The following is a 27094-nucleotide window of genomic DNA, read 5'->3' as shown; positions in this document are numbered from 1 at the left end:
TTAATTTTTTTAATGGAAAATGACAAGTTTAGAACATATGAATAGTCAAGTGATCATTTTGTAACTTTTAATAGTTGAGGGACACAACAAAGCAACATTCTATAGCCGGGGAATCATTTTGTAACTATTAATAGTCAAGTGACTTAATGAAATAATATATTATAGTTGGAGGACCATTTGCATACTTTATCCTTTTATATGAAAAAAATATTGTGCATGTCTTCTGAGTAATGTTTAATTTTTCAAACATGTACTCCTAATATATTTGCTACGAAAAGTAAACTACCAGAAACATGTCAACGGGCTTGGGTCCATATTCTTGCGGCCTTCTTCCCTGGCCCTTAAAAACAAACAGGCCTTTAAGTAGATAAGCCTATTAAATGAAAATACCCCCCAACAAAAAATGAGAAGAAAAAAAAAGAAGCATGAAAACTCCAAGCACCTCTCTCCTGTCTCTCCACGTTACCCAAACTGTCAATAATGACCACGACCTCCCTGTGTTTCTACATCGCAAGAGATGCACCAATTCAACCCAGCTTAAGCAAATCCATGCCCACATGCTCCAAGTTGGACTTCACCTTGACCCATACTCCGCTAGCAACCTCTTTGCGGTTTCCGCTTTGTCGCCTTTTTCGAGCTTGGATTATGCTAGTAAAGTGTTCGATCAAATTCCCAAACCAAATCTTACACGTGGAATATCCTCATTCGGATTTATGCTTCAAGCCCTGAACCTCTCCAAGGAATTTGATCTTCTAAGGATGGTTCATGAGAGTCCTTATTACCCCCAATAAATTCACTTTTCCCTTTGATCAAGGCTGCTGCTGAGATTTTAGTTTATGTGTTGGGCAGGCTCTTCATGGGATGGTGATTAAGGCCTCAATAGGGGTGGATGCTTATATTTCCAATTCGTTGATACATTTGTATATGTCGTGTGGAGATTTGGATTCAGCTTATAGGGTGTTCATGATGGTTGGTGAAAAGATGTTTGTCTTGGAATTCGATGATCACTGGTTTGGCACAAAGGGGTTGTGCAGAAAAGGGGTTGCGGATGTTTCGAAAAATGGAAGAAAAAAATGTGAAGCCAATGATGTGACAATGGTGGGGTTTTATCTGCCTGCACAAAGAAGCTGGACTTGGAGTTTGGGAGATGGGTGCATTCGTATATTCAAAGGAACGGGATAAGTGTGAAGTTGACTTTGAATAATGCAATCCTAGATATGTATACGAAATGTGGAAGTCTTGAGATGCAAAAAGTTGTTTGGTCTGATGAAGGAGAAGGATATTGTCACGTGGACTACTATGCTTGCTGGTTATGCAAAATTGGAAGCATATGAGGAAGCAAGACATATCCTTGATACTATGCCTAGGCAAGATGTTACTGCATGGAATTCCTTGTATCTGGTTATGAACAGAATGGGAAGTCAAAGGAAGCTTTGTCTATATATCATGAATTGCAACAGAGTAAAATTGCTAAACCTGATGAGATCACTCTTGTTAGCACTCTATCAGCTCGTGTCAGTTAGGAGCATTGGAAGTTGGAGACTCTATCTATGCACAGTGGAGGATCTATTCATGATTCAGGGTGGGCACGTGTATGAATCCGAATTTTCTTCGATTAGTCAACTATTTTATTGACGGTGCTTACACTGAAATTTTATTGTGTCCACCCTGAAATTTAAATTTTCTTTGATTAGTCACATGTTTATTGATGATGCCCTCCCTGAAATTTTATTTATGCTCAACCTTTCAAAAATTTATATTATTAACACATATGTGCCCCCTTAAAATTATTTATGAATCCACCACTGTCTATGCATCAAAGAGATGGGAATTAAGCTAAATTGTCATCTTACAACCTCGCTCATTGATATGTATTCCGAATGCGGAGATATAAAGAAGGCCCTTGAGATATTTTATTCTGTGGAGAAGACGGATGTATTTGTTTGGAGTGCCATGATTGCAGGTTTGGCGATGCATGGACAAGGGAAAGCAGCGATAGATTTGGAGCCATGCAGGGCTGGTAAAGGAGGGCAAAACCTTTTTTGATATGGTAAACCAGTTTATGGTATTGTACCTGAGCTCCTGGACTATTCTTGCATGGTTGATATACTAGGTTGTGCAGGCCTTTTGGAAGAAGCTGTTGAATTCATTGAGAAAATGCCAATACCTCTATGGGGAGCTCTGCTTGGGGCTTGTCAAATTCACGGAAATGTTGAGCTTGCTGAACGGTCTTGTCGCTGTTTGCTTGACTTGGATCCTCAAAAACATGGAGCTTATGTTCTTTTATCCAATATATATGCCAAAACTGGGAAATGGGATGGTGTTTCGAGATTAAGGAAGCACATGAGAGTGACTGGATTAAAGAAAGAACAAGGTTGTAGCAGAATTGAGGTCAATGGAGTCATTCATGAATTTCTGGCAGGAGATAACTGTCATCCTCTTTCCAAGGAGATATACTCAAAATTGGATGAGATTGTGGTGAGATTAAAATCAGCTGGATTTGTACCCAACAAGTCCCACCAGATGCAACTTATTGAAGAGGATGACATGCAAGAGCACGCTCTTGGTCTTCACAGTGAGAAGTTAGCAATTGCCTTTGGATTACTTTACCTGGAAGCATCTCAGCCTATTCGGATTATAAAAAATCTTAGACAGATGATACTAAGAGATCGGTATCGATTCCACCATTTTAGTGGAGGACATTGTTCTTGCAAGGATTATTGGTGAATGTCTTATAACATCCAAGAGATATTACTCAAAATATTTAACTCGTGAAACTCTTGTAAGTAGGGTTTTAAATAGCGGTCCGCGAAATAGCGGTAAAGCTGCCTTTTGATATATCCGCTATACTCGTAATAGCATCCGCTATACTCGTAATAGCGCCCGTTATGACTACAATCATGGTAAATGCGATATGATCGAAAACGCGACCACGACCGCGATTCGAATCTCTATTTGTAAGTGCCAAGTAATGGCTGCCACGGATCCCCAAAAATTTCAACCTTAGAATTTACGTGCTGGCAATGTATTTAGTATTTACTGCTAAGTGGGAATATTTTGTACTAAGACTTGATCATCCATCCGTTCTGTTCATCTTGAAATGGTTACTATTTTTGTGTCAACCATCTTATCTTTTGCTTTTGCTTTATTCTCTCCGAGGAAGATTCTACTCCTATGATCCAAAACCTGCTTTACTCATTTTTGTGTGTGTGTGTTTTTTTGGGGGTACCTAAACCATTCAATTAACTAACTCCTTCACTAAGATCTTTTCAGAGGACCAACACACCGCTACTTCGATATACTCAATAACCGCTATTCTGGGTTAGTTTCGTATCAACGATATTCACATTCCACTTTTGGACGTCTTGGAGATGCAAATCAGTCAGGCTGATTGCTTCATCTCAATTTTTTTTCCAAGTTGGTTTCTTTTCAATATTTTCGTTACTTGTGTTAGTTTAATTATCGAACTGGAAATGTTCATAAATTGCATAATACGTTTACTTCCTTGTTTCTTATAATTGAAAGCAAACAATGCTTGATTCAGTTTTATCACTTGCTTTCCGCTTAGGCAAGTTCTCATTTAAAACTAAGAAATTTCCTTTTTAATTATGTTTACACCCACTGGTTAGCTAGTATTGATTCTTGATTTATCTGCAACTTAAAGGCATCAAAAGCTGTTCATGTAATAGTTACTTGGTGCTCAATGACCCGTATCAGTAAGCATCCACAAAGCCACAAACCATGTTGCACAAGCATGAAAGGTAAAAACGTGAACAAGCAGCCATGAAGAATACATGTTAAAATCGCTCTTGAATATCATCAATTAAACAAGAACTCTTGTTAAAATCGCTCTTGAGTATCATCAAACTGAATCATCAATTAAACAAGAACTCATCTCAAAATAACAAAAATTGCGTATCAGCCAATTTAAACATTTATGTTGAAAACAGATATTAGAACCAAAGCTTAGGGACAAATACAGGCCAAAAAATTGACCACAGCTCTCTAAAATGAGATGCATCAGCCAGGTAAAGGTTAAAGACATCTCTGCATATAATTTTTTTTTATCTATCTGGCATGATCTTCATGATAAGATCTCTCTCCATGTCGATGGGAGGATGAATTCCTGTTATAGCCTGACCATTTCTCATCACCTCTCTTATCATGATCTTCTCTTGGATAAGATTCTGATTCATTCCTTGAGAATCCATTTTCTCCTCTCCTGTCATGATCTCCATTGGGTTGTGGCTCAAACTCATCATCACCATGCCTTTTTGATCTACTTCCATCCCTCCTATCTTCTTTTTACCCTAGCCTCGTATTCACCATCATCACCATGCCTTTTTGATCTACTTCCATCCCTCCTATCTTCTTTTACCCTAGCCTCATATTCACCGTCATCACCATGCCTTCTTGAACTCTTTTCATCCTTCCTATGACAATCTTCCACAGACCTTGGCTCATGGTCGCCATCATTGTGCCTTCCAGATCTTTTATCTTCCCTTTTGTACAGATCATCATCATTATGCCACCTTGATCTCCTATCTTCACTACCGTTATAATCTTCTCTTGACATTGGCCCCACATTTTTACCATCATACTTCTAGATCTCTTTCCTTCTCTCCCACCACTTTTCTCTGAGGCCTTCTCATCGCCCCTCGCTGACCGAAAACCTTCTTGAACTGCACGCTCTTGCACGCCAAAACTTTTTTCACTCTTTTTCGAACCCTCAAATTTGTCATTTCCCCATCTCGAACTTTTATCCTGATGACCCCAACCAGTGTTTGCAGCTCTCTGGGCACAAAACAGAAAAATATAAATATCAGAAACATAAAAAAGGGTCATAAGCACGACGCTCATGATATATCAACAACATTTGATACATGATATGTATTAAACACCAGCCCATGCAAGATGGAGAAGGGTAATGAAAAATGAAGAATAAGAGAGGAAAACATTTTCTGTTTTTTCAAAAATAGAACTACAAAATTAACAGAGCATTGCACAATGAATTATGTTGCTGGGACTCTTCATTGTTCTTGAAATATCTCTGTCCAACACGTGGATATGGAGATATGACCTTCAAGGGTTCTCCAAACACGAGGAAACTTTGAAAAATCAAAGCATACGCATATCAGATACAAACAAAATATTTGATACTCACACCCAAGCCCAAGTATCATAGCAATTAATTAGACAAAATCATTATTGCGTTTGGACATATGTTGGCAAAGTCTAGTAGCATATCATCATGCAAATTTTACGACTTATGATCCATATGCTGAGATCCATTGAACAAAAAGAGCAAAACTTTTACTTCAACTCAAAATAAAAATAGCAAATAGTTCATACGCTTGAAACTATGGCATAGCTTGGTCCATCCATTTATTATAACATTTATAAAATATTGAACAAGCAAACCAAGGCAAAAAGGTAAGTGGAATTTACTATCTAACATAAGCCACGCGTGCTACAAATTTATCTGGGCCTAGACCAATAACTTAAAAATGTCTGTTCATGATTATTGCGATATAACCATCCAAATTAGTTACATGTATCAAAAAACAATGCTAAGTGGAAATGAATCTTACTTGCTCGTCATGGGAAAATTTACATCCTGCACCGCGGGTACATTCTCCTCTCTGGAATGCGTAACAAACCCCTCGGGCTTCCCTCTTCTTTTGTTCTTCCTCTTCATCTTCTTCTTCTTTCTTCTTATACTTTTCAGCATGATCAACCCTTATAATTCGACCCAAAATCTGTGCCCCATTAAGGTTATCTTCAATGCCAAAAAAAACCCCTTAATTACATCATTTCATCGTTATTTATAACATACATCAGATTCGAACAGTTAAAGAGGGATAAATCCTAACCTACTGCAAGAATTGTACTTCTCTGATCCTCATAAGCAAGAAACGCAAAGCCTTTCGATTTCCCAGTCCCCTTATCTCTAACAAGATTGACGTCTACAACTTCTCCATATCTGATAAAAATAAATATATATTAAAGCCAAAGATGTGCAGAATTCCAAAGTGGGGGAAAAAAAAGGAAACATTAGAAAGAAAACGTACTGGGCAAAAACAGCGAGGAGATCACCTTCGGTGAGGTCATACGGAAGACCACCGACAAAGATGTATGCGGAATCTTTGTACTTGGCGTGCCATGATGCTTCCTCCGATATTCCTAAATCTGCTTCTTTCGCGGTAATGTTCTGTAATCGCTTCACTAACGTTAACGGATTCATGGTTTCCCCCTTTCAACCAAAAGCTCTAATCTCGAATCCGAAATTTTAGCGACAAATTCAGGGTTTTGGATGTCGCCTCGTCTTCTAAATGGAGTTAAGTCCGACGGTGGAAAAAGACGAGACCAGGAAAAAAGAGTATTGGACCTAATAAATCATTTTGAGTCTGAGCGGTCCAAAGTCTTAGCCCATTAACTACTACTAATTTATTAGATTATTTATCGAATACATTTTTAATATATACCTTTACATAAAATATTTTATTTTGTTCGAATATGATAAAATTTAATATTTATTATAATTTTTATTTAAAAACCCATATTAATAGATTAAAATGTATTTTATTTTAAATAAGAGAAAATTATGTGCCATTATTTTCTGCAACTCAAAAACTGTCAGGATATTAAATAAATAAATAAATAAATTGTGAACAAATTGTTTGTTATCACCTTATTTTGTGGTTATAATAATTTTTATTTACCTCGAATGGTTTATCAACTTTCAAGTTTTATTAAATTTTTATTTTATTAATAATATAATTATATATAAACTAACTACTATAATTTATATCCGAAATAAAACTCTTCATTGTTAGACTTGAACATTGTTCATCTCTTTAAATCATTCTAAACCCATTCGATTTATTCATAATTTTTCTTAAATAATGATAATCTATAAAGCAGTTATTTAAACGTAAAACCTTCAAATATAACACATTTTAATAATGAAGACATTTGATGGGTTTAACGATAAATTATATAAATATATTAGAAATAAAAAAAATATTATTATTATCTTTATCTAGTATATTTTTTTCTGGAAAAGTTTAGGTACAGATACCAATATAAAAAGAATCAGATAAATTCGAAATTAAAATATGACTTGTCTCTAATGAAGGAGATCGTTTTGATAACAATGTTGAAATCAAAGAGCAGGCGGCAGTGGGAACCAACAACTGACATAGGGATGAACAAAACTCAACTCTATTAGAAAATTTGATTTTTTTACTTATCTCGACTCGAGAAAACTCGAGTTAGTTGGAATTATAGCATCTCATGCTGCATTTCAGTTTAACATGTTTGTTTTTAACATGCACTTAATCAGCTTTGGGAACATGCCATTTGTCTCCTTTTTCATTATCTGTTTGTTCTTGCAGGAAGATAGAGCTGATGCTATCTTCTATATGAATGCTATTGTTGATTCATCCAGAGGGGATCCAATAATGGTAAGTTTTCATTTTCCTTCTCCAGCACTTGTGCTGTTGTATTATTTGTTGCCTTGATTTGGCTAATCTGATGATACAAGTTGAGTTAGGGATATTCAAGATTTTTTTGGATGGAAAGGGATATTCAAGAATTAATCAAGTATTTCAAAGTTATTTTCCGTAATCCTACGTAACTTGCTTCTATCTGCTTATACATTTCTTTGTGAGATAACTAATATTTTACTCATTCATGGTGTTGAAAATGATGAGCTATATCATTAAGAAAAGTTCTATTGTAAATTCTAATTTTGCGTTCTGTGGTGAGGTGATCAGTTAAATGGGTCTTTTCCTCCTCCTGATTTAAAGGAGTAATTTGTTGACTCCTTGGTTTCATGAATTTATGAGGATTAGGTATTATGAGAATATATATATAATGCTAGCACCTTTTGCATCTCTTAAAAAATTATGTTTCACTAGGTTGATTTACCCAAATAAATACATCACTGTTTCATTTTCAGGCTCAGGTTGCTCAAAATAAGGAGCCACTTCAGTTTTCCCTTATTTTCCAGACATTAATTGTCTATATGGTTGGTTATTCTCCAGATTCTCTTACTTTTCATTCCATTGACTATAAATTAAATATTGTGTAAATCTACTTATAAAGATGGAGGCCCTCTAATACTAGATCTTGCCTTTCTTTTATTAATATAAAGGGAGGTATTAGTGCAGGATACAAGAGGTTTATTGCTGAAACAGGTATTGATGATGATACTTATGATGAGAAAGAGATGGCTCTTTTTCGAATTCAAGGAACAAGTCCAGGAAACATGCAAGCTATCCAGGTTGATCATGTAAGTTGAAGATCTCACACTCATCCTATAACAGTTCTATTTCTCTCCCTCCCTCTTTGTGTTCCACCCACAGACACCAGAAAACCACATGCCTGCTTTGTTATTTCTTCTTTTTGCTGATAACCGTAAGTCATGTTTTTGTTTGAGGGCCAATACCATTGTCATCATCCTTGTCAAATGTTCTGCTAATAATAAGAGTCTCCTCAACACTGTTTCTTTCCTGAAACAGTTTATATGCTTACATCGGAGTAAAATTTCTTATTCAATGGTTAAGTCAAGCTAAAAGATTGATTAGTTTTCCTCTTGAGAAAGCTTTGAACTTTTAAGCAGAATGATTAGTTTTTGTTCAGATTTTCTTAATTTGTTTAGCATGTAAGAAATAGATTTGCTATTTTATGATTTATTATAAATATTATGCAAATTGTTGGATTCCACATTATCGGGAGTCGCCATTCTATGTGCTTTTTCTTTTTCCTTCAGCATCAAAATTATCCTCTTCACTTTGATTTGTTAAACTAAATCTTTCCAGGTTTCAAGCTCCCGATTCATCCTACTGTTACATCTTGCCAAGTGGAACATCTGTCTTCTGTTGGATTGGGAATCTCACCTCGAGCAAAGACCATGATCTTGATAGAATGATTGAACTGATTAATGTATGCAATTGTGTTATTCAGAATGGATATTGTTTAGATATTATAATTATTTTTCTATTTTTGCACTAAACCGTCTGTTGGTGGTTAATGAAGCCATTGCTAAAGATTTATATTGGGAATTCCTCCTTGTTTGTGGGCCTAACTCATTTAATCATGATTGATTTCTATTTCATTGATGCCATTCACAGCCATCACGGCAACCTGTATCAGTGAGAGAAGGAAGCGAACCAGATAGCTTCTGGAGTTCACTTGGCGGAAAGACGGAGTATCGAAGAGAAAAGGAGATGAAATTTTGTTGTTGAAGATCCACATTTGTTTAAGTTTACCTTTACTGAAGGTAAGCAGATTATCCTCTCTTTTTTGTTGTTCTCTGGAAGGATAATTTGCTTCTTTCTTGGTTCAGAAGTTTTCCGGCTGTAAATTGCTGCGAAACATTTGTGACAGTTGATTATGGTTTTTAGCCACTTGGTTTGGTTTCCCTTTTCAGGTGATTTCAAGGTACATCTTGGTTGGATCCATTGCCTTGCATTTATTTCTTACTTAAGCACCTTTGGATGCAAAGCAAATGTAGATATTAACAGAGATGTGCTGATATTAGAGCAACCAATCTGAAATCCATTAAACAAACCCAACTTTACCGCCTTAGACAGCAAAAGGTTTAGCAACTCTCCCACTAGATTAAATAGCAATGGAGATAATGAGCATCTTTGGCATAATCCCCTTGATATGTTGAAGCTTTCTGTAGGAGATCCATTTACTAAAATTGAAATAGATGTTGAGGATAACACTTAAAGATCCAAGAAAGTCATCTCTGCCCGAACCCCATATACTCCATAATTTTGATCAAGATCGCCCAATCAACTGAATCGTCAGCTCTTCTGAAATCCACTTTAAAAGCAATACCTTTCCACCCTTTCCTCTTCCAGTAATCAATGCCTTCATTCGCTATAAAGGAGCAATCATATTGAAATTGAAAAGGGTAAATGTTGTTATTATAATAATATTTTCTTTATCATAAGATAAATTAAAAAAAAAACTCTTAAGCTATTTTTGATTGTCTTGAGGATTTACTTTGGCTTGGTCTGGTTTCAGGTTAAAGAGATATACAGTTTCACTCAAGATGATTTAACTACTGAAGATGTTTTGGTGCTAAACTGCAATAAAGAAATATATGTTTGGATTGGACGCCGCTCAACTAAATCAAAGCAAGAAGCCCTTAACTTGGGTCTGGTAAATTATAAGTCTATACTCTCTCAGACCTTATTTTCTTAAAGGATTTTTTTTTTTATTTTGTGTCATGGATTATTTTTAGCATAAAGTACTGATGTCATGATGTTAAATATTTAGAAATGCTTTACGTATGGGTGTGCCTTGTACTCTTCATTTCTTTCTATGATCTCATATTTATATTTTTGACTGGCAGAAATTCCTTCAAACAGACATTCTGGAAGAAAAATATTCTTTGGAGACTCCTATATATGTTATTACAGAAGGCCATGAACCACCACTTTTCACGTGTTTTTTTTTAATGGGATCCCTCGAAGGCAAATGTAGGCGGGTGGTCTGCTATAGTAAAAGCATCTACTATAAACTCCTTTCAGATTATATTGATGATTTTTCACTGTCATGGCCAAACTATACGTTTATTTAATTTCTTATGATTGTTTTCTAATCAATTTTTTATTCGACCCAGTCATTTCCTTTTATTTTTCCTTTTGCTTCCTATCAGATCATATCCTAGTTTTTCTGTCTGGGAACTTATTGTTCAATTGGAACCCTCATAATTCAGTTATGGAAATTTGCTACAAGAACATGTTCAATTTAAAGTTTCAATTTATGTCTTTCAGATGCTTGGAAATTCATTTGAGCGGAAGCTTGCTACCTTAAAGGGGAAAACATCAAGTGGATCTGTAAGTGCCTGTTACTAAGCTCTAATTAGATGTATTCGTATGAGAACTTATGTATTAGGTTCATTATGTTGGTGTTCTTTTTGACTTAGCGTAGTTTCTCCCCATCGTCTTTTTCTGAGTTTCTGTTGGTTTTGCTCACACCAATAACCCATCAAGATTTCTGAGTCTTTTTCCTTATGCTGTATGAAGTAGATGACACAGACCAGTTTTAGTTAGATTAGAAAGAATAAAAGCTTGTGGGACAGTGATCTGCCTGTACTAGGACTCGTTCTCCAAGTAGGGAAGTGACTAAATGTTGTCTCTAGTTGGGTGTTTTACATCCTGCCAATTATATAGACAACAACATGCAAAGTAACTAACTTTTAACTAAAGGAACAAATATTCGTGGTACACTTCTTTTCCTTTGGGTAAGCTACGATTTCGTTTATCTAAAAAGTAAAACCTTCAACTAAAGGGTACAACAGTTGAAAGCGGAACATAGGAATTAACTAAAGTCTCCTGATGTTCCAACAGTGGCTAAGACCATTATTGACTAGCTCTTTACTGATGTGGTGGTAACAGCTACCGCTTCATAATTTCTGGGATAGATGCAGATGTTTGACCAAATATCATACTGTTTGAGGTACACTTAATAAGTGTAATACTCCCAATCCAGTTTCCTCCATTCACAATGTCAGGATTCGAACATCTAACCTTGCTTAATGATCTAGAGCCTCCAACTAGTAGTTGGTCCAATACGCAACTCTCCGACAAAATTTATCTTATACAAGCTTCATGCAATTCCATTCAGGCGCCATCAAGAAATACACTGACGCCGCGCTCTAGGGAAGCTACCCCTGATGTTTTAAGAAGCAAATCCAGCGGTGCAAATGGATGGGAAATAAGTTCTTCTCCAGCATCAACAATATCAGGTTCACATTTGAAGTTTTCTGACAACCACAATGTATCCAGTCCAACTCCAGTTGCTAGGAAGCTCTTTACCAAATCATCTCCTTATCAAGGTGATTAGAAGATTACTGTTTCTTTAAGGATGTGCCTATATTTGATAATGCTATTACATGATTTCCAAATCTCTACAGGATCCAGCAAATTCAATTATTTTAGTACAGGAGTGATTAACGCATCTGACATATATGTTGAAGGTCATTGTCTGTTTTCCTAGTTTTAAGCACTCAATAAGTTGCGTTCTTGCCGATAAACTCCATCATTCGAACCCAACCATTTAACCCAATCCAATCAAGAAGCCGAACTTACAAAACTTTCGAGCGAACGCAGCAAACCCTCCCATTGCAATCTTTCCCGATCAAAAGCCTCCCTCCTGAGCGGGATATTCCAGCTCCACCCTACCTCATCCTTAACCCCAAAATCATATATTGGACCTTCCTTATAAATCGCCGGAGCAAAAATCCTCGGAAACAAATCTTGGAGTGGTCGATTACCTAACCACTTATCCTGCCAGAACCTAATTCCTTTCCCGTCTCCCATCTGGATTTGAAATAAATCAATGAGGCCCTTATCTCCTCCACCCCCTAAATAAGTAGACATAACACCACGCCACATCCAAGAAGCTCCACGAGGAAAACACCGAGGAGGAAGCAAAGCATTTCGATTTAGACTATACTTTGCAGAAGTCACAGTTTTTCAGGGAGTCGATTTTTCATTACAAAAACACCAGCATCAAACCAAAATTTTTCTGTCTAAGGTCCACGAAGCCTAGACCACCAAAATCTACCGGTTTGCAAACTTCAGCCCAACTAACTCAATGGATGGTCTTCTTATAGTGGGAACCACCCCACAAAAACCTCGAAAATAAACCATTAAGCTTCTTATAAACCGAAGCAGGTATTCGGAAGAGAGACAAAATACGCAGGCAGATTAGACAGCACTGATCTTATTGAAGCAATTCGCCCTCCAAAAGATAAAGACACTGACTTCCATCCTGCAAGTCTGTTTTCGACTTTCTCTATCACAGGTTCCCACAACCTTGCCGAAATGACCCTTTTAACAATTCTTCACTTTCAAATGAACAAAGCTTGGTATTTTGGTTTGATGCTACTAGTTTTGAAACTCAATATGCAGTGCTTTACATTTTTTTTATTTATTTTTTGGGTGGGGGGATCAAAAGTTTTTGCTTCACAATTGAAGCTAAGAACCAAAATTATTGATTTAAATCCGTTTTCCATACCATGATAACCTATTTATCACTAGCTCACTCCCGTTGATTTCATCTTCCTATCCTTTGCAATGCATATGAAACTCGTGGTTGCATTTTCCTGTAGGTATACATGTCTGAGGAAGAGTTTGCAGAAAAATTTGGCATGCCTAAGGAAGCCTTCTACACTGGTTTGCTATATTATTTTGAAGCCACATAGGTTGATTCTACGTTTGTTGTAGTTCGAATTTGTACCAGGAAACCAGTTATCGAAGCACTTTATTAGACAACGATAATGATCCCGTGTTTTTAATGTAAGGCGTGACAAGCTTGAGGTCGGATAATTGTTTGATTAAGAAGATCAACAACGATTTCACTGCTTTTTTGTTTCTAATGCGAAAGCTACTCGGTGAAAATCTATTTCAGTGCATTGCTTTTAGTTCGAGTCGGACAAAATTAATTTAACTGAATAATTATATTTTGAATAAGTGTAATTGGTGTGATTCTGCTCCACTCTTCTATTTGTATAACAATATTATATAATGGCATACATGAGCTAAAATTAGTGTACAAAAGAATTATAATATTATTTTTTTTATGTAGATTAATAAATATAAATATTGTTATTAAAAATTAATCTTCTACCTTCCTTATAAAGCTAAATAAGCAAAAGGATTTATCTATTTAATGTTTAAAAACTATATTTTTGAAACCTTAAACAAGAAGCTGGAATAGCTCAGTTGGTTAGAGTGTGTGGCTGTTAACCACGAGGTCGGAGGTTCAAGCCCTCCTTCTAGCGTGATGTTTTTTTTTCATATTATTATACTTTGAATATGTTACCCGACCTATAACCCAATATGAGAACCGACATTTGGTAATTTGGTAAACGAAGGTCGCCGGTTTGGACCTGCTTCGGCCATTTTGTTCTTTTCAACTCATTTTTGCAAACCACCGCCGTTTCCTTCAAATCCCACCCTTTTCTTCAGTTTCATTTTCCACTTCGGAAATCTTACTCACCAAACAAACCTGCAACTTATCTATAACGAAGATTTGATTTAAGCTTTTGCTTTAATCATACGAAAAAGGAATCATCAGAATAGTTTTTTCACCTATGCAGGTATGATTTGTTTCATGCGACCAATACCTTAATTATTAATACTCCCAGTGGTTCCATTGTTGAGAGAATGCCAAAGTTTAAGAGTTAAAATAAAAATTAAACCATTTTATTAATGTGCCACATCAATAATAAGTTAAAGGTTTAATCGTGCATGAACCAACTTACCTCAATGGTTAAAGGGATCGTTATTGTTCCTAGAGGTCACGAGTTCGAGCACCATCAACTATAACAAGATGATGAGCCTTCATTGTCAAATGATTAAGAGTATTTAAAATAAATAATATTTTATAATAATCTTAGCTTAATCAAAAAAATAAATAAAGGTCTAACCGTAGTTGATACTTGACCATATCCTAATTAAATAAAAATAAAATTGACCCTATATTATATTTTTTTAAATCAATAAAAAAATAGATAAAATATAAACAAAAATATCAATCATGTAGTTAATCCTCAATATTCCTTTAAAATAATTTTTTAAATTTATTTAAATTGTATTATATTCATTAAAAATTCTAGCCGCTTTCTTACTCCTTCTCTCTTTCATTTTTTCCTTTTTTACAATTTATATCAATTTTATCGATCAATTCAATATTTTTTTCTTTAATTTTATTTAATTGACGGCGACAAAAACTTTTTTTTTGTAAAAAAAAATGATTACAAAGGCCCTAACACCGTGACCTCACCCCAGCAGCAATTTTCTCATCCTGCAGTGTTAGGAAAATAAACCGAGTACAAGTAATTTCCCTATAACCAGATTAGTGAGAACACGAAATAAAATCGGAAAAATAATACCCGAAAAATTGATAACGGAGTTCAGCCAATTTTGCTTACGTCTCCGGACTGCTGCAGATCTTTTACTAAGAGAGAAATTTTACAGGTGTTTACAAAACACTCACTACTCACAAGAAAGCTCTCTAGTATTGGGAGAAAGAAATGATTTTTGGGATGATTTTGAAGCTAAATGAGCTAGGGTATTTATAGCTGAAGCTTAGGACTAATATTGTAATTAACCCAAACCTAAATTCAACAAAATTAGGCAGCCACCCATTTATTCAAAGCAGCCCCCCCACCTTTGAATATCAAGCAGCCACCGGCTGTTAGTATTCATATTTGACCAACAATCTCCCACTTGAAGACTGATTTTAATCTGTCTTCACACCTCGATCAATGCAGCAGCATTTCTGGTCTTTTATTCTAGCATGCCAACTGAAGCTGAACACAACTTCAGTTTTTCTGTGGTCACCGTCTTTGTTAACATGTCTGCCGGATTTTGAGCTCCACTAAACTTTTCAAGTTTCAAAATCCCATCTTCCAGAAGAGACCGGATAAAATGATATCTCAATTGTATGTGCTTCGTCCTGGAATGAAAAGACGGATTCTTCGCTAGATGGATAGCACTTTGACTGTCGCAATACAAGACATTGTTTTCTTGTTTCTTGCCTAACTCTTCCAAGAAACTTTGGAGCCAGACCATCTCTTTGCTGGCTTCCGTAACAGCGACATATTCTGCTTCGGTTGTAGAGAGAGCAACTATCTTCTGTAGTTGAGAAACCCAACTCACTGCGGTTCCTCCTAGAGTATAGACATACCCTGTAGTGCTTCTTCTGATGTCAACTTTTCCGGCTAAGTCAGCATCTACATAGCCTGTCAGTATCGTATCTCCACCTTTGAAACAAAGTGCTTTGTTTGTGGTACCTCGCAGATATCTGAGGATCCATTTGACTGCTTCCCAGTGTATTTTGCCTGGATTATTCATGTACCTGCTAACAGCTCCCACTGCTTGAGCAATATCTGGTCTGGTACAAACCATGGCATACATCAGACTTCCAATTGCTGAGGCATACGGCACCTTCACCATGTGTGCACGTTCTTCCTCCGTCTTTGGTGACTGTTCTTTGGAGAGTCTGAAATGAACACCTAAAGGTGTACTTACTGGTTTAGCATCTTGCATGTTGAACCTGGAGAGTACTTTGTTGATGTACTCAGCCTGTGATAACATCAAAGTCCCCGACTTTGTGTCTCTCTTGATCCTCATCCCAAGAATCTGCTTTGCAGCGCCCAGATCCTTCATAGCAAACTGCTTCGACAATTTTTGCTTCAAGTGTATAATCTCTTGCATGTCTGAGCCTGCAACGAGCATGTCATCAACGTACAATAATAAAATAATAAAGTTGTTGTCGAACCTCTTGATGTAGCAACAATGATCGCTTGGCATCTGGTAAACCACTGCTACCCATGAAACTATCGAACTTCTTGTACCACTGTCTAGGAGCTTGTTTTAAACCATACAAGCTCTTCTTCAACCTGCATACCAGGTTTTTCTTGCCTGCCTCTATGAAGTCTTCTGGCTGCCTCATATAGATTTCTTCCTCCAAATCACCATGAAGGAAAGCTGTCTTTACATCTAACTGCTCAAGATGTAAATTTTCTGCAGCTACAATTTTCAACACCAGTCTGATTGTAGACAGTTTCACGACTGGAGAGAAAATTTCATTGTAATCAATACCTTCTTTTTGCTGAAAGCCTTTGACAACCAATCTTGCTTTGTAACGTTTGCTCCCATCGTGCTCTTCTTTGATCCTGTAAATCCACTTGTTATGGAGCGCTCTCTTGCCTGGTGGTAATTCAGCTAATTCCCACGTCTGATTTGACATAAGCGAGTCCATCTCATCTTTCATAGAAGACTCCCACTTGACTGAATCCTCCACTTGCATTGCTTCATCATAACACTCTGGTTCACCATTGTCAGTCAGCAACAGTAGTGTAAAGAAGGTGAATACCGTTGGGTTGGTTTAGGAATTCTGGAGGAGCGTCTCAGTTCTGGTGTGCCTGGTTCTTCCTCTTGAACTGCTTCAGGACTAATCTGAACATCATTTTCAGAAATCTCCTCGAACTCAGCAAATTCCTTTGTTTCAGCCTCGGTATTACTTGATTCTGCGGTTGACCTGTCTTTGTACATCACATTTTCATTGAAAATGACGTCTCTGTTTCTGATGATCTTTCGATTTTCGTAGTCCCAAAACCGGTAACCGAACTCATCACCGCCATAACCAACAAAGGCACATTTGTTGGACTTAGCATCAAGTTTACTTCTTTCAGCAGAGTCTATGTGTACATAAGAAATACAACCAAACACTCTTAAGTATGAAAGGTTTATTTCTTTCTTGCTCCAAGTTTCCTCTGGTATTCCGCCATCCAAAGGAACAGAGGGCCCACGGTTGATCAGGTAAGCTGCAGTGTTGATAGCTTCAGCCCATAGAAATTTGGGCAATCCGGCATGTATCCTCATGCTTCTAGCACGTTCATTCAGAGTTCTGTTCATGCGCTCTGCTACGCCATTCTGCTGCGGTGTTATGGGAACTGTTTTCTCCATCTTAATCCCATTGTTTGCGCAGAAATCTCTGAATCTACTGTCTCTGTACTCTCCTCCATTGTCAGACCTCAACCTCTTGACTTTCAAACCAGTCTCATTTTCCACCATGGCCTTCCATTTTCTGAAGGTATCAAAGACTTCTGATTTCTTCTTCAGAAAATAAACCCACACCTTCCTTGTTGAATCATCGATGAAGGTGACATAATATAGTGAGCCTGCAAGAGATGAAACTGGGGATGGTCCCCATACATCAGTATGAATCAATTCTAACCTTTCTGCCTTGGGTGTCTTGCCAATCTTTGCAAAACTGACTTTCTTTTGTTTGCCAAAGATGCAATCCTCGCATAGTCCGACATCTACATTCTTTAGATCCGGCAACTTCCCTTTTGACAGAAGTATCTTCATTCCTTTCTCGCTCATATGGCCAAGCCTTTGGTGCCATAGGTTTGATTTTCCATCAGCATCTGCTGCTGCAATGATATTCTCTAAATTTGAGGTTACATAGAGAGTACCAGTCTTCTTACCACGAGCAATGACGAGTGCTCCTTTGGTAATCTCCATTCACAACCTGAAAAGGTTGTACTATATCCTTCTCCATCAAGCTGTCCAACAGAAATCAGATTTCTTTTGAGGCCAGGAATATGTCTCACTCCTGTCAGCTTCCAGGTGGTCTGGTTTGGCAGCTTTAGTCGGATATCTCCTTTTCCGACGATCTTCAAGGTTTCATCATCAGCAAGATGAACCTTCCCAAAATCACCACTGATATAGTTCTCCATGATTTCTTGGCATGGGGTGGAGTGGAAGATGCCCCTGAATCCAAGATCCATGATTCAATCGGACTGTTGACGCTTAGAATCATGGCATCACCTGTCTCCTCTGTCACGTTGGCAGATTCCTGTGCGCCAGTATTTTTCTTCGGTGCTCGGCAATCTCTTTTGAAGTGACCCTTCTTGCCGCAATTATAACAGGTAAAATCTTTATTTCCTGTTCTTGATTTTCCCCTTCTGGATTTCGATCTGCCACGATTTGAATTTCTTTCTGAAGTTCTCCCTCTAGACTCCGTGTGCAAGGCTGAGGAGGTTGATGCTTCACCCGATTCTCTCCGTCGAATTTCTTCGCTCAGTACCAGATCCCGAACATCGTCGAATTTCAATTTACTATTTCCCGACGAGCTGCTAACTGCTGTAACAGTAGCATTCCAACTGTCTGGTAGAGATGATAAGAGAATTAAAGCTCGAACTTCATCATCGAATTCAATTTCTACAGAACTCAACTGGGTTGTGATTGTGTTGAGTTCATTCAGGTGTTGAGCCACTGATGCCCCTTCCGTCATCCGCAAATTGAATAATCGCCTCATCAAGTGAACTTTGTTTGAGGCCGATGGCTTCTCATACATACTGGAGAGAGCTGCCATAAGACCTGCCGTGGTCTTTTCCTTTGCTATGTTGAAAGCAACATTTCGGGATAACGTCAGTCGGATAACTCCGAGGGCTTGTCTGTCGAGAAGAGCCCAATCTTCATCCTTCATGCCCTCTGGTTGCTTTCCTGAGAGGGGTTGATATAGATTTTTCTGGTACAGAAAATCTTCGATCTGCATCTTCCAAAAGCCAAAGTCCGCACCATCGAACTTTTCAATTTTCACCTTCCCTTCGTCTGCAGCCATCGCTCCCACTCGAATCTGGCTTCGTTTGGATCGTTTCTGACAATTTCTGCGAACCGCCGTGTATTAGAACACCTCCGTCGACAAACTCGTATCGCCGACCGAATTTCACTATTCACAAAATTCACTATTCACGTGAATAGTAATGAATAGTAACCTCGCAGAAAAATTGACAAAATTCACAACCAAAAGCTCTGATTACCAGTTGTTAGGAAAATAAACCGAGTACAAGTAATTTCCCTATAACCAGATTAGTGAGAACACGAAATAAAATCGGAAAAATAATACCCGAAAAATTGATAACGGAGTTCAGCCAATTTTGCTTACGTCTCCGGACTGCTGCAGATCTTTTACTAAGAGAGAAATTTTACAGGTGTTTACAAAACACTCACTACTCACAAGAAAGCTCTCTAGTATTGGGAGAAAGAAATGATTTTTGGGATGATTTTGAAGCTAAATGAGCTAGGGTATTTATAGCTGAAGCTTAGGACTAATATTGTAATTAACCCAAACCTAAATTCAACAAAATTAGGCAGCCACCCATTTATTCAAAGCAGCCCCCCCACCTTTGAATATCAAGCAGCCACCGGCTGCTAGTATTCATATTTGACCAACATGCAGCATCGGCAAAATCAACCCCGGTGGAACTGTATACATGAGAAGACAGATATCACCAACCATTGCCATTTTAGCTAGTTTATCTGAAATGACATTGAGCCTCCTAGGAATATGACATATATGGACACACCAGGCCCTATTTAACAGATCAAAAATTTAATCCGTCAAAGAAAAAGGAACCGAACCTTGCTTTCTCCGATTTTGACATTGATTGTTGCATGTTGGTTATCAATTTTTTTAAATTTTTAATAAGAATAATAATGTCTTTGTGACATTTTCTCTACCTTTATGATATGTTTACATATGTCTTTGTGACATATTTTTCTCTGTTTTTTTGTAGTTTACAGTTTTTTGCCGTTGTTTTTATTTATCTTTTTTTAGGGTTGGATTTGACATTGCCACTACTGATCAAGATGATGTTTATTTGTTATCATATTGATCTTCTCTACTTCGAACTCTAATTTTGATTTGAATACGCGTTTTGAGCTTGTAGATAGTTTTCTCACGTCGCTGGATTCTGATTTGCGATTTGTTAGTGGTCTTTCAATAGTTTTATCCTCTTTTATAGTTTGTTTGTGGTGCAGTCAGATTTTTTTCGTATTTTTATTTTATTTAAGCATTGGTTAGATTTTCTAACCTTTTCTTTTTATGGTATTTGTGTGATTTAGGTGATTAATTTTTGTATTAATGAATATAAAAAATATCTTACTTATAATTTAATTTACGTTTATGATTATACTCGTAAACTTTCGTTGTAATTTTGAATATATTATATTTTTAATAAAACTAAGTGTTTTCTATCAAAAATAATTTTTAAACTTTATGGAAAAAATCCAACGTAACAACGTTAAACTTCTTTCGTATAACTATATCTGTTGACGTCAACATTGGCAGTGGGGTAGTTGATATTCCACGCGCGTTCAGGTGAAAGTGTAGTTCACGTGCATCTGGACCCATTTTTCCTGTAACTTTTTTCTTGTCTTGGCTAGCTTGTTGGCAGATATTTCTGTTTTAACTATTCTTTTTCGAGATTGCAAAATATCCCAAGAAATGAAGTATACGCACGACGAATCAAACTTTGTGAAGTTCACATCCTCTGTGACAAATCTATCATTCACGAACCAATCGGATTTCCTCATGAAACATTCAACTCTACTCTGTAGCCAAATAACTGGACCGTCCCGTCATTGATTCTCATCACAGACAACTAACCGCCATTTCTTAACCCAAGCAACTGGGAAACAAGGAAAAATTGTTAAACCAAACAAAAATTGTAGCTAATATAAAAAATAAAGTCTTAATACAAAAATAATGCATAAAATGGCCAAAATTAAACAACAGGATGTAGTTTTATTTTTTGCGAAAATTTTTTTAAACATCAAAATTTAATTTTTAGTATAGTTTAATCATTTATTTCTAAGCCAAAATAAACAACGGGTTGAAGCTTCATTTTTGGTGAAGGCTGCCATAGCCGACACCTGCAGGAACAAAAACAAGCGTTTCAACATCGGAGCCGAGAAGGCGAACGGTATCTGTGGCGGAGATAAAGATGAAACGGGTGATGAGGAGTGTGACGTGGAGGTATGGGACACGCTAAGCAACAGGTTTGAGAAGGCGCAGGCCGTATTGCGTATTGGATCAGAACCGGGAACTCATCCAGAAAGTGAACGAGAATCACCAGTCAGATTTTCCCGATAATCTCGTTAAGAACGTCGGTTTGATACGGGAGATCAACGGGAATATCTCGAAGGTTATCGAGATTTACTCCGATTTGTCGGTCAATTTCTTGGACACTGTTCATATACGCAAAAGGACCGGGAACGGGAAAAAGGTGGAAAGCGGACGCTCTTGAACTAAATTCGAGTAATTTTCCGGAAAACCTTAAGCTTTTCAATCTTTTGTCTTGTTGGTCGGTGTGTCGTTTGTTTTGTTCAATAAAAAGCTGCAGTTTCAGGTGTTGTTTAAGGTTTTTACTAGTCGAGCTCTCCTCTGTTTTATTCTTGGTCATCTGTGAACCGAATTCTAATTGGACCATGTTTTTACATTTAAGGTTAATGTTAAGCTGATGGTGGTTGTGCTTATTTTATTTTATAGCTGCGGGATTTCCTTGTCTGCCTCCTAATCTTGCCGGCAGACAGACTTATACGAGGTATTTTCTCTGTTTGCATATTTTCGTATAACTAAATTCTACTAGTCGCAATCGTAAATCTATACCTACTAGTTTGTCGTTGCAGTTGTAAGGAAAAAACTGTGATCCATTGGTGACGAGATTAGGAAAGAATGCAAAATTTTATATCATAGATACGAACTTAAAAATTTGTTTAAAAAAATAAAGGTAATTTTTTTGGAATGCAAAATTAAATAGTTAATACAAAAATACAAAAAAAATTCTAAAATGTAAGAGAATTTAATTTTTTTAGAAGTGTAACTACACCCGTGAACCCATCCATTAGTATTAACTTTTGTAATAGTATTAACATGATGATAATTTTTTAACTTTTATATTAGTAATTAATATTAATGAAAATTAATTGTGTTTTAATAATAATCGATGACCATTTATTAAAATAAGCTATTACAAAAGTTTTAAGATTCAACTTTATTAACATCAAGTTAAAAATTAATGAATAAATTAAAATATTAATATTATTGTTAATTAAAATTAAAGAATAAATTTAAAATTAATTATCAAAATAAAAATAAATTAAAAATTATAGAAGATTTAAAATTTAGAAGTCTGAAATTTAAACAGGAGAAAGTGTGGGAGTTTGCATGCAATTTGACTATTTAAAATTAAACAAAAGTACGGGATAGTGTAATTTAGCCACGTATATTAAAACAAAAACATACGTTTGTCTAAAATCTAGATGGGAGAAACTATGAGGGGTTTTAATGAAATTTGACCATTTAAATTAAAATACAATTATGGGGTAGTGTAATTTAGCCATGTCGTATTAAAACAGAAACATCATTTGTCTAAAATATACATGGGAGAAACTTTGGGGGGTTTCCATGCAATTTAACTTTTAAAATAACACACAAATAAGGGGTTGTAATGTAATTTAACCATTAAAAAATAAAACTAAACTGCTATCGTGCAAGGGAAGGAGACGATCGGCCAATTTCTTGCAGACGAACTTGCACGCGACGGCTGTAGGGGACTAACGATGACTGGCGGTCATGGTGGTCGTCAGCGGTTGGAGACGGTCGATCGACGGGAGCAGGTTGAGTTTTCGAAGGTCAACGCAAGTAAAAATAATGGAAACAGTTGCGGGTTGACGCCTGACTCTGCTGCTCCTTCATGACGGGGATCTGGACGACGACAGCGCTGGATTTGTTGTAAACTATTTTTTGACGTGTTTCTGGCTTCGACAGTAATGCTGCTGACAGATTCCCTCAAACCTTAAATAATTTAAAAAAAACTTGATTCTAAACAAATTAAATTACTTAAATTAATTATTATTATTTCATAAAAATTATAATTAAATTATAAATCTATTAAAAGTAAAATTAAAATCTAACTAATGATTAATTTTAAATAATTTATATATTTTAATATTTATATAATAAAAATAAATTTATTTGTGGTGTATTTTTATAGTAAGTTACGATATACAACTTACACTATAGAATTTTCCATGAAGTAATTCGTTCACCTACTTATTTGTGAAAGAAAAAAGAACTAACAAATTGTCGAAAGCTTTTTAATTGAGTAAAAACAAAACTACATTTTTAAACACACACAAAGGAAATTATTCTCTATTATAAAAATATGTCTAAATTATACTTAAAATTAACTTTTGACGCTTAAATATTTTTTTTGTTAAAAATAAATTTTTAAAGTTTTTTGCGTTAAACTTTTAGATGTCTATCGTTAAAAAAAACTCGTTAAGTGATACGTGTCATGTTCATATTTAAATATATATATATATATATATATATATATATATATATATATATAATTTTTGTTTAAAAAAATCTAGACATGATACGTTTTACTTAACATTTTTTTAACTGTAAACGCCTAAAATTATAACGAAAAAAACTTTAATCATCTATTTTTAACAACAGAAAATTTAGAAACTAAATCGTTTTCGAGTCATTAGCACTTTTTTTATATATTAAACCTTATAAAAACCTATAAACAGTACGTAAAATAGGCAATAAAGCAAAAGGTGTACTGGTCGGCAGCACAATTACAACTACAAAGCTATCTTTCAAGTTTCAATTACCTGCCTGCCATTCATCAGCTACCATTCATATGTCCGCATGGAACGACAAAGGAAGGACAAATGACAGCTTCAATCATAATCATCCATCTCTGCTACTTCAAATTCCTCAATCTTTTAAGTCCCTCAAAAAGTGAGAAAAATAACACAAAAAAGGGGAAAGAAACCAATCTTTTCTTATTTGCGCCCAACTTTATTTCTTCGTCTTTACTACTACTCTGTTTTTATACCCTGCTTTTAAGTTTGAAAATGGAGCATTCATCGGACCGTAGTCGACATGCACCTTCACCACCTCCTCCTTCTAGCTCAGAAGTCCATGAAGATGAAGAAAGTAATGGTGGCCAAAGAACTGGTCAAACCTTGCTTCACCAGGAGCGGCAGCAACAACTTCTATCTTCTTCTGGGGCATCTTATCATCTCAATATATCAATATATGATGTTCCAAGTTTTGATAGGATTATGAATGATGATGTTTGGTCTTGCGGTGTTGTTCTTATTACATTTTGTTTTTTGGGTTTGTTTTCTCTCTCTGTTCCTTTTTTCCCCTTCTAATGTGCTTGAGATATAAACCTTTCAATTGTTCAAGTCCCTCGTCTCAGAAACCAATATTAAAGGACTTGACTTTTAACTTACTTTTTTTGTCCCTGCAGCATCCATGATTATGATTATGGGTTCTTATGGATCTCTGACTTTACAAATGGGTCCAAATTCCTCAAGCCTTTTACGCTCTAACTCTTTCTTTGTTCAGTCTGTTCAGGTGAATATTGCTGCATATCTCATTCTTTCTATGTTTTTCTTAAGTGCTTGCTTGCTTCCCATGCTATCATGATTCTGCCTGGCATGTATTTGGGCATGGGTATATAATCTTCTAATATATCAAAACAAAGGTTAAGATTCATCTGTATTTAGACACATATCCAAAACTCATAACTCGCTTCTGCTAGTGCCGTTACTCTCAAGTAATCTTTGATTAATTTGGTTACAGTTTGAAGATTTGGATAAGCAAAAACCTGGGTTAATGGTGTATGGATTTCACAGACCACCTCCTTTAGATGTTGTAATCTCCTGGACTGAAACACATGACATAATTGTACCTGCAAATCTCCACAAGGTATTAAATTCTCTACCCCCATCCCCCCTTCTTCCTACTTTCAACTGTCAAGTCATGATTTTACATTAATGGTTTAGAGTTTTATTTATTTTATATATTCTTTCCAGGAGTGGCTGTTCTTCTTAAACAAAGGGTCTCAAGTGAATATTTCATACATTATAAGATCCGCCGGTTCCTTGCCTTTATCACTTGTCGTTTCCCAAGGTTGAACTTTCTGCTTCACTCGAGTTAAGTTGGTGGTTATACAAGCACTCAAATAAACACGATGGCTTAAACATGTTGAACATCACGAGTTTAGTACACAAATGTTGAAATGTATTAATTGGTGTAATTTTCTATAAAACATATTGAAGGTATTAAAAGCCTTGGTGAGTGGGTAGAAGATATATCACATCCCAATACAAGTTTGTCATGGAATATAATATATGGTAAGGTTTTAATATGAAGGAACGTTCATGAATATTTCTCTGAAATGCATTAGATACAGTTGAACTTGAACTTAATTTGCAGGAAATGGTGGGATCCAACAGGAAGTTCCCAAGTCTTCTAATTATTATGTTGCTGTGGGAAATTTCAATTCTGAGGAAGTCCAGGTAAGTGCTTAATTTCTTCTCATTTCTACAATAGATAAGTTCCCATAGAACCATGCACTTGAGATTCTCATATCTTGCATTAGATGATTTATTATTCAGATACAGTTGAACTTCTCAGTGAAGGCTCTCATTCATAACACAAGTCAAGCGTATTATAGATGCTCTTTTGGAGATCATTTGTGTGCTTTGGAGCTTTATTTTCTTGAAGACATTGTTGTTGTCTTGTCTTCACCTGCTCGGAATGAGGTAAAAAGAACACGATTGTCGATTTTTACGTGTTAATCAGCAAGAAACTTTGATCCTGGTGAAGCCAAGACACTTGACTTTGAACCTGTTTTCTTTAATGTATTCTCAGTTTTTTTTTTTTTTGTAGGAAACTCTTAATAGTATCTGGTATGTTAAAGTATCTTATGGACCTCGATGGATTACATACGTTGTTGGATCAGGTTTCTCCATTTCCATAACGTAAAATGTGTATAGTTTGGACTAGCTTAAGTATTAAGCTGTATTTAATCCATTTTTACGTTTACCACTTCTGCTATGCTGTAGGTGTGATGACCGTCCTAATATTATTAGCCTTTAAATTATGTAAAACGAACCAGAGCAGAGGCGAACCAAGATTCCATACTGGAGAGCTGGGATCAGAACGAGCACCGTTGCTTCCGGAGAAAGACGATGACATCGCAAGCTGGGGTTCGTCTTACGATTCCATATCCAACGATGAGGACAAGGAAGATCTGCAAACATGGGAGCAGGCAACCACTAGTCTTGAAGGAAAGCCTTTGAAGGAGCGGGAAAGAAGCAACAATGAACCTCAGGGTGCTTGTGTCGTTTGCCTCGATTCTACCAGAGATTGTTTCTTTCTTCCATGTGGACATTTTGCGGCCTGTTTTATGTGTGGAACAAGGTTCGTTGAACTCGTTAATTTTATATAGAATAGTGGGGAATTAAGGTTGTAATCAACTTGATTGATTTATGCGTGCAGGATTGCAGAAGAAGCAGGCAGATGCCCAATATGTCGGAGGAAGATGAAGAAAGTTCGGAAGGTGTTTACGGTTTAAGGCATGACTTGCACTTAACAATTTAAGATGACTACTTAATTTCGAACTCTGACGTTTTCAACACGATTTATTTTCTACTCTCGGTAAAGAAGAAAAGAAAAAAAAAAGAGTTGGTTGGAGAGTTTAGGGTTTCAATTTAAAACTGTCATGTAAACCATCACATGTTTTAATTTGTCAGACACCAAGGATATAAAAATAAAGGCAGCAGATATTTCTTGTGCTTCCAGGCAAAGTCATGCAGTAGATTCAGACACGAACGTGCCCATGTTTTAAACGTACGTTCATATTGCTATTGGATGTCCAGTTGGATCTTTGTCT

The 27094-nt window shown here is 36.3% G+C and overlaps 1 protein-coding gene, 1 non-coding gene and 4 pseudogenes across 2 annotated transcripts; 5 read left to right on the top strand and 1 right to left on the bottom strand.

Annotated features, from left to right (window-relative positions):
* Positions 1-425: 425 nt before the first annotated feature.
* Positions 426-2742, top strand: LOC120193945 (annotated as a pseudogene).
* A 1137-nt stretch (positions 2743-3879) lies between these two features.
* On the bottom strand, positions 3880-6334 carry LOC120193887 (annotated as a pseudogene).
* A 1021-nt stretch (positions 6335-7355) lies between these two features.
* LOC120194269 lies at positions 7356-11868 on the top strand (annotated as a pseudogene).
* Positions 11869-13736: 1868 nt separating this feature from the next.
* TRNAN-GUU lies at positions 13737-13810 on the top strand. The gene has a single exon. It is a non-coding gene; the product is annotated as a tRNA-Asn (tRNA).
* A 7292-nt stretch (positions 13811-21102) lies between these two features.
* On the top strand, positions 21103-21634 carry LOC120194268 (annotated as a pseudogene).
* A 2546-nt stretch (positions 21635-24180) lies between these two features.
* On the top strand, positions 24181-26804 carry LOC120194363 (E3 ubiquitin-protein ligase APD2-like). Its single transcript, XM_039196686.1, has 10 exons — positions 24181-24525; positions 24662-24768; positions 24997-25122; positions 25230-25326; positions 25476-25550; positions 25633-25715; positions 25815-25961; positions 26089-26161; positions 26265-26622; positions 26701-26804. The coding sequence occupies exons 1-10, from the start codon at positions 24261-24263 to the stop codon at positions 26774-26776; spliced, it is 1407 nt and encodes a 468-aa protein (XP_039052617.1). The 5' UTR covers positions 24181-24260; the 3' UTR covers positions 26777-26804.
* The last annotated feature ends 290 nt before the right edge of the window (positions 26805-27094 follow it).

The sequence above is a fragment of the Hibiscus syriacus genome, unplaced genomic scaffold (assembly GCF_006381635.1).
Source record: "Hibiscus syriacus cultivar Baekdansim isolate YM2019G1 unplaced genomic scaffold, ASM638163v2 tig00116997_pilon, whole genome shotgun sequence".
Classification (NCBI taxonomy): domain Eukaryota; kingdom Viridiplantae; phylum Streptophyta; class Magnoliopsida; order Malvales; family Malvaceae; genus Hibiscus; species Hibiscus syriacus.
The sequence above is the reverse complement of the archived record's forward strand: the minus strand, read 5'-3'. Positions and strand labels throughout refer to the sequence as shown.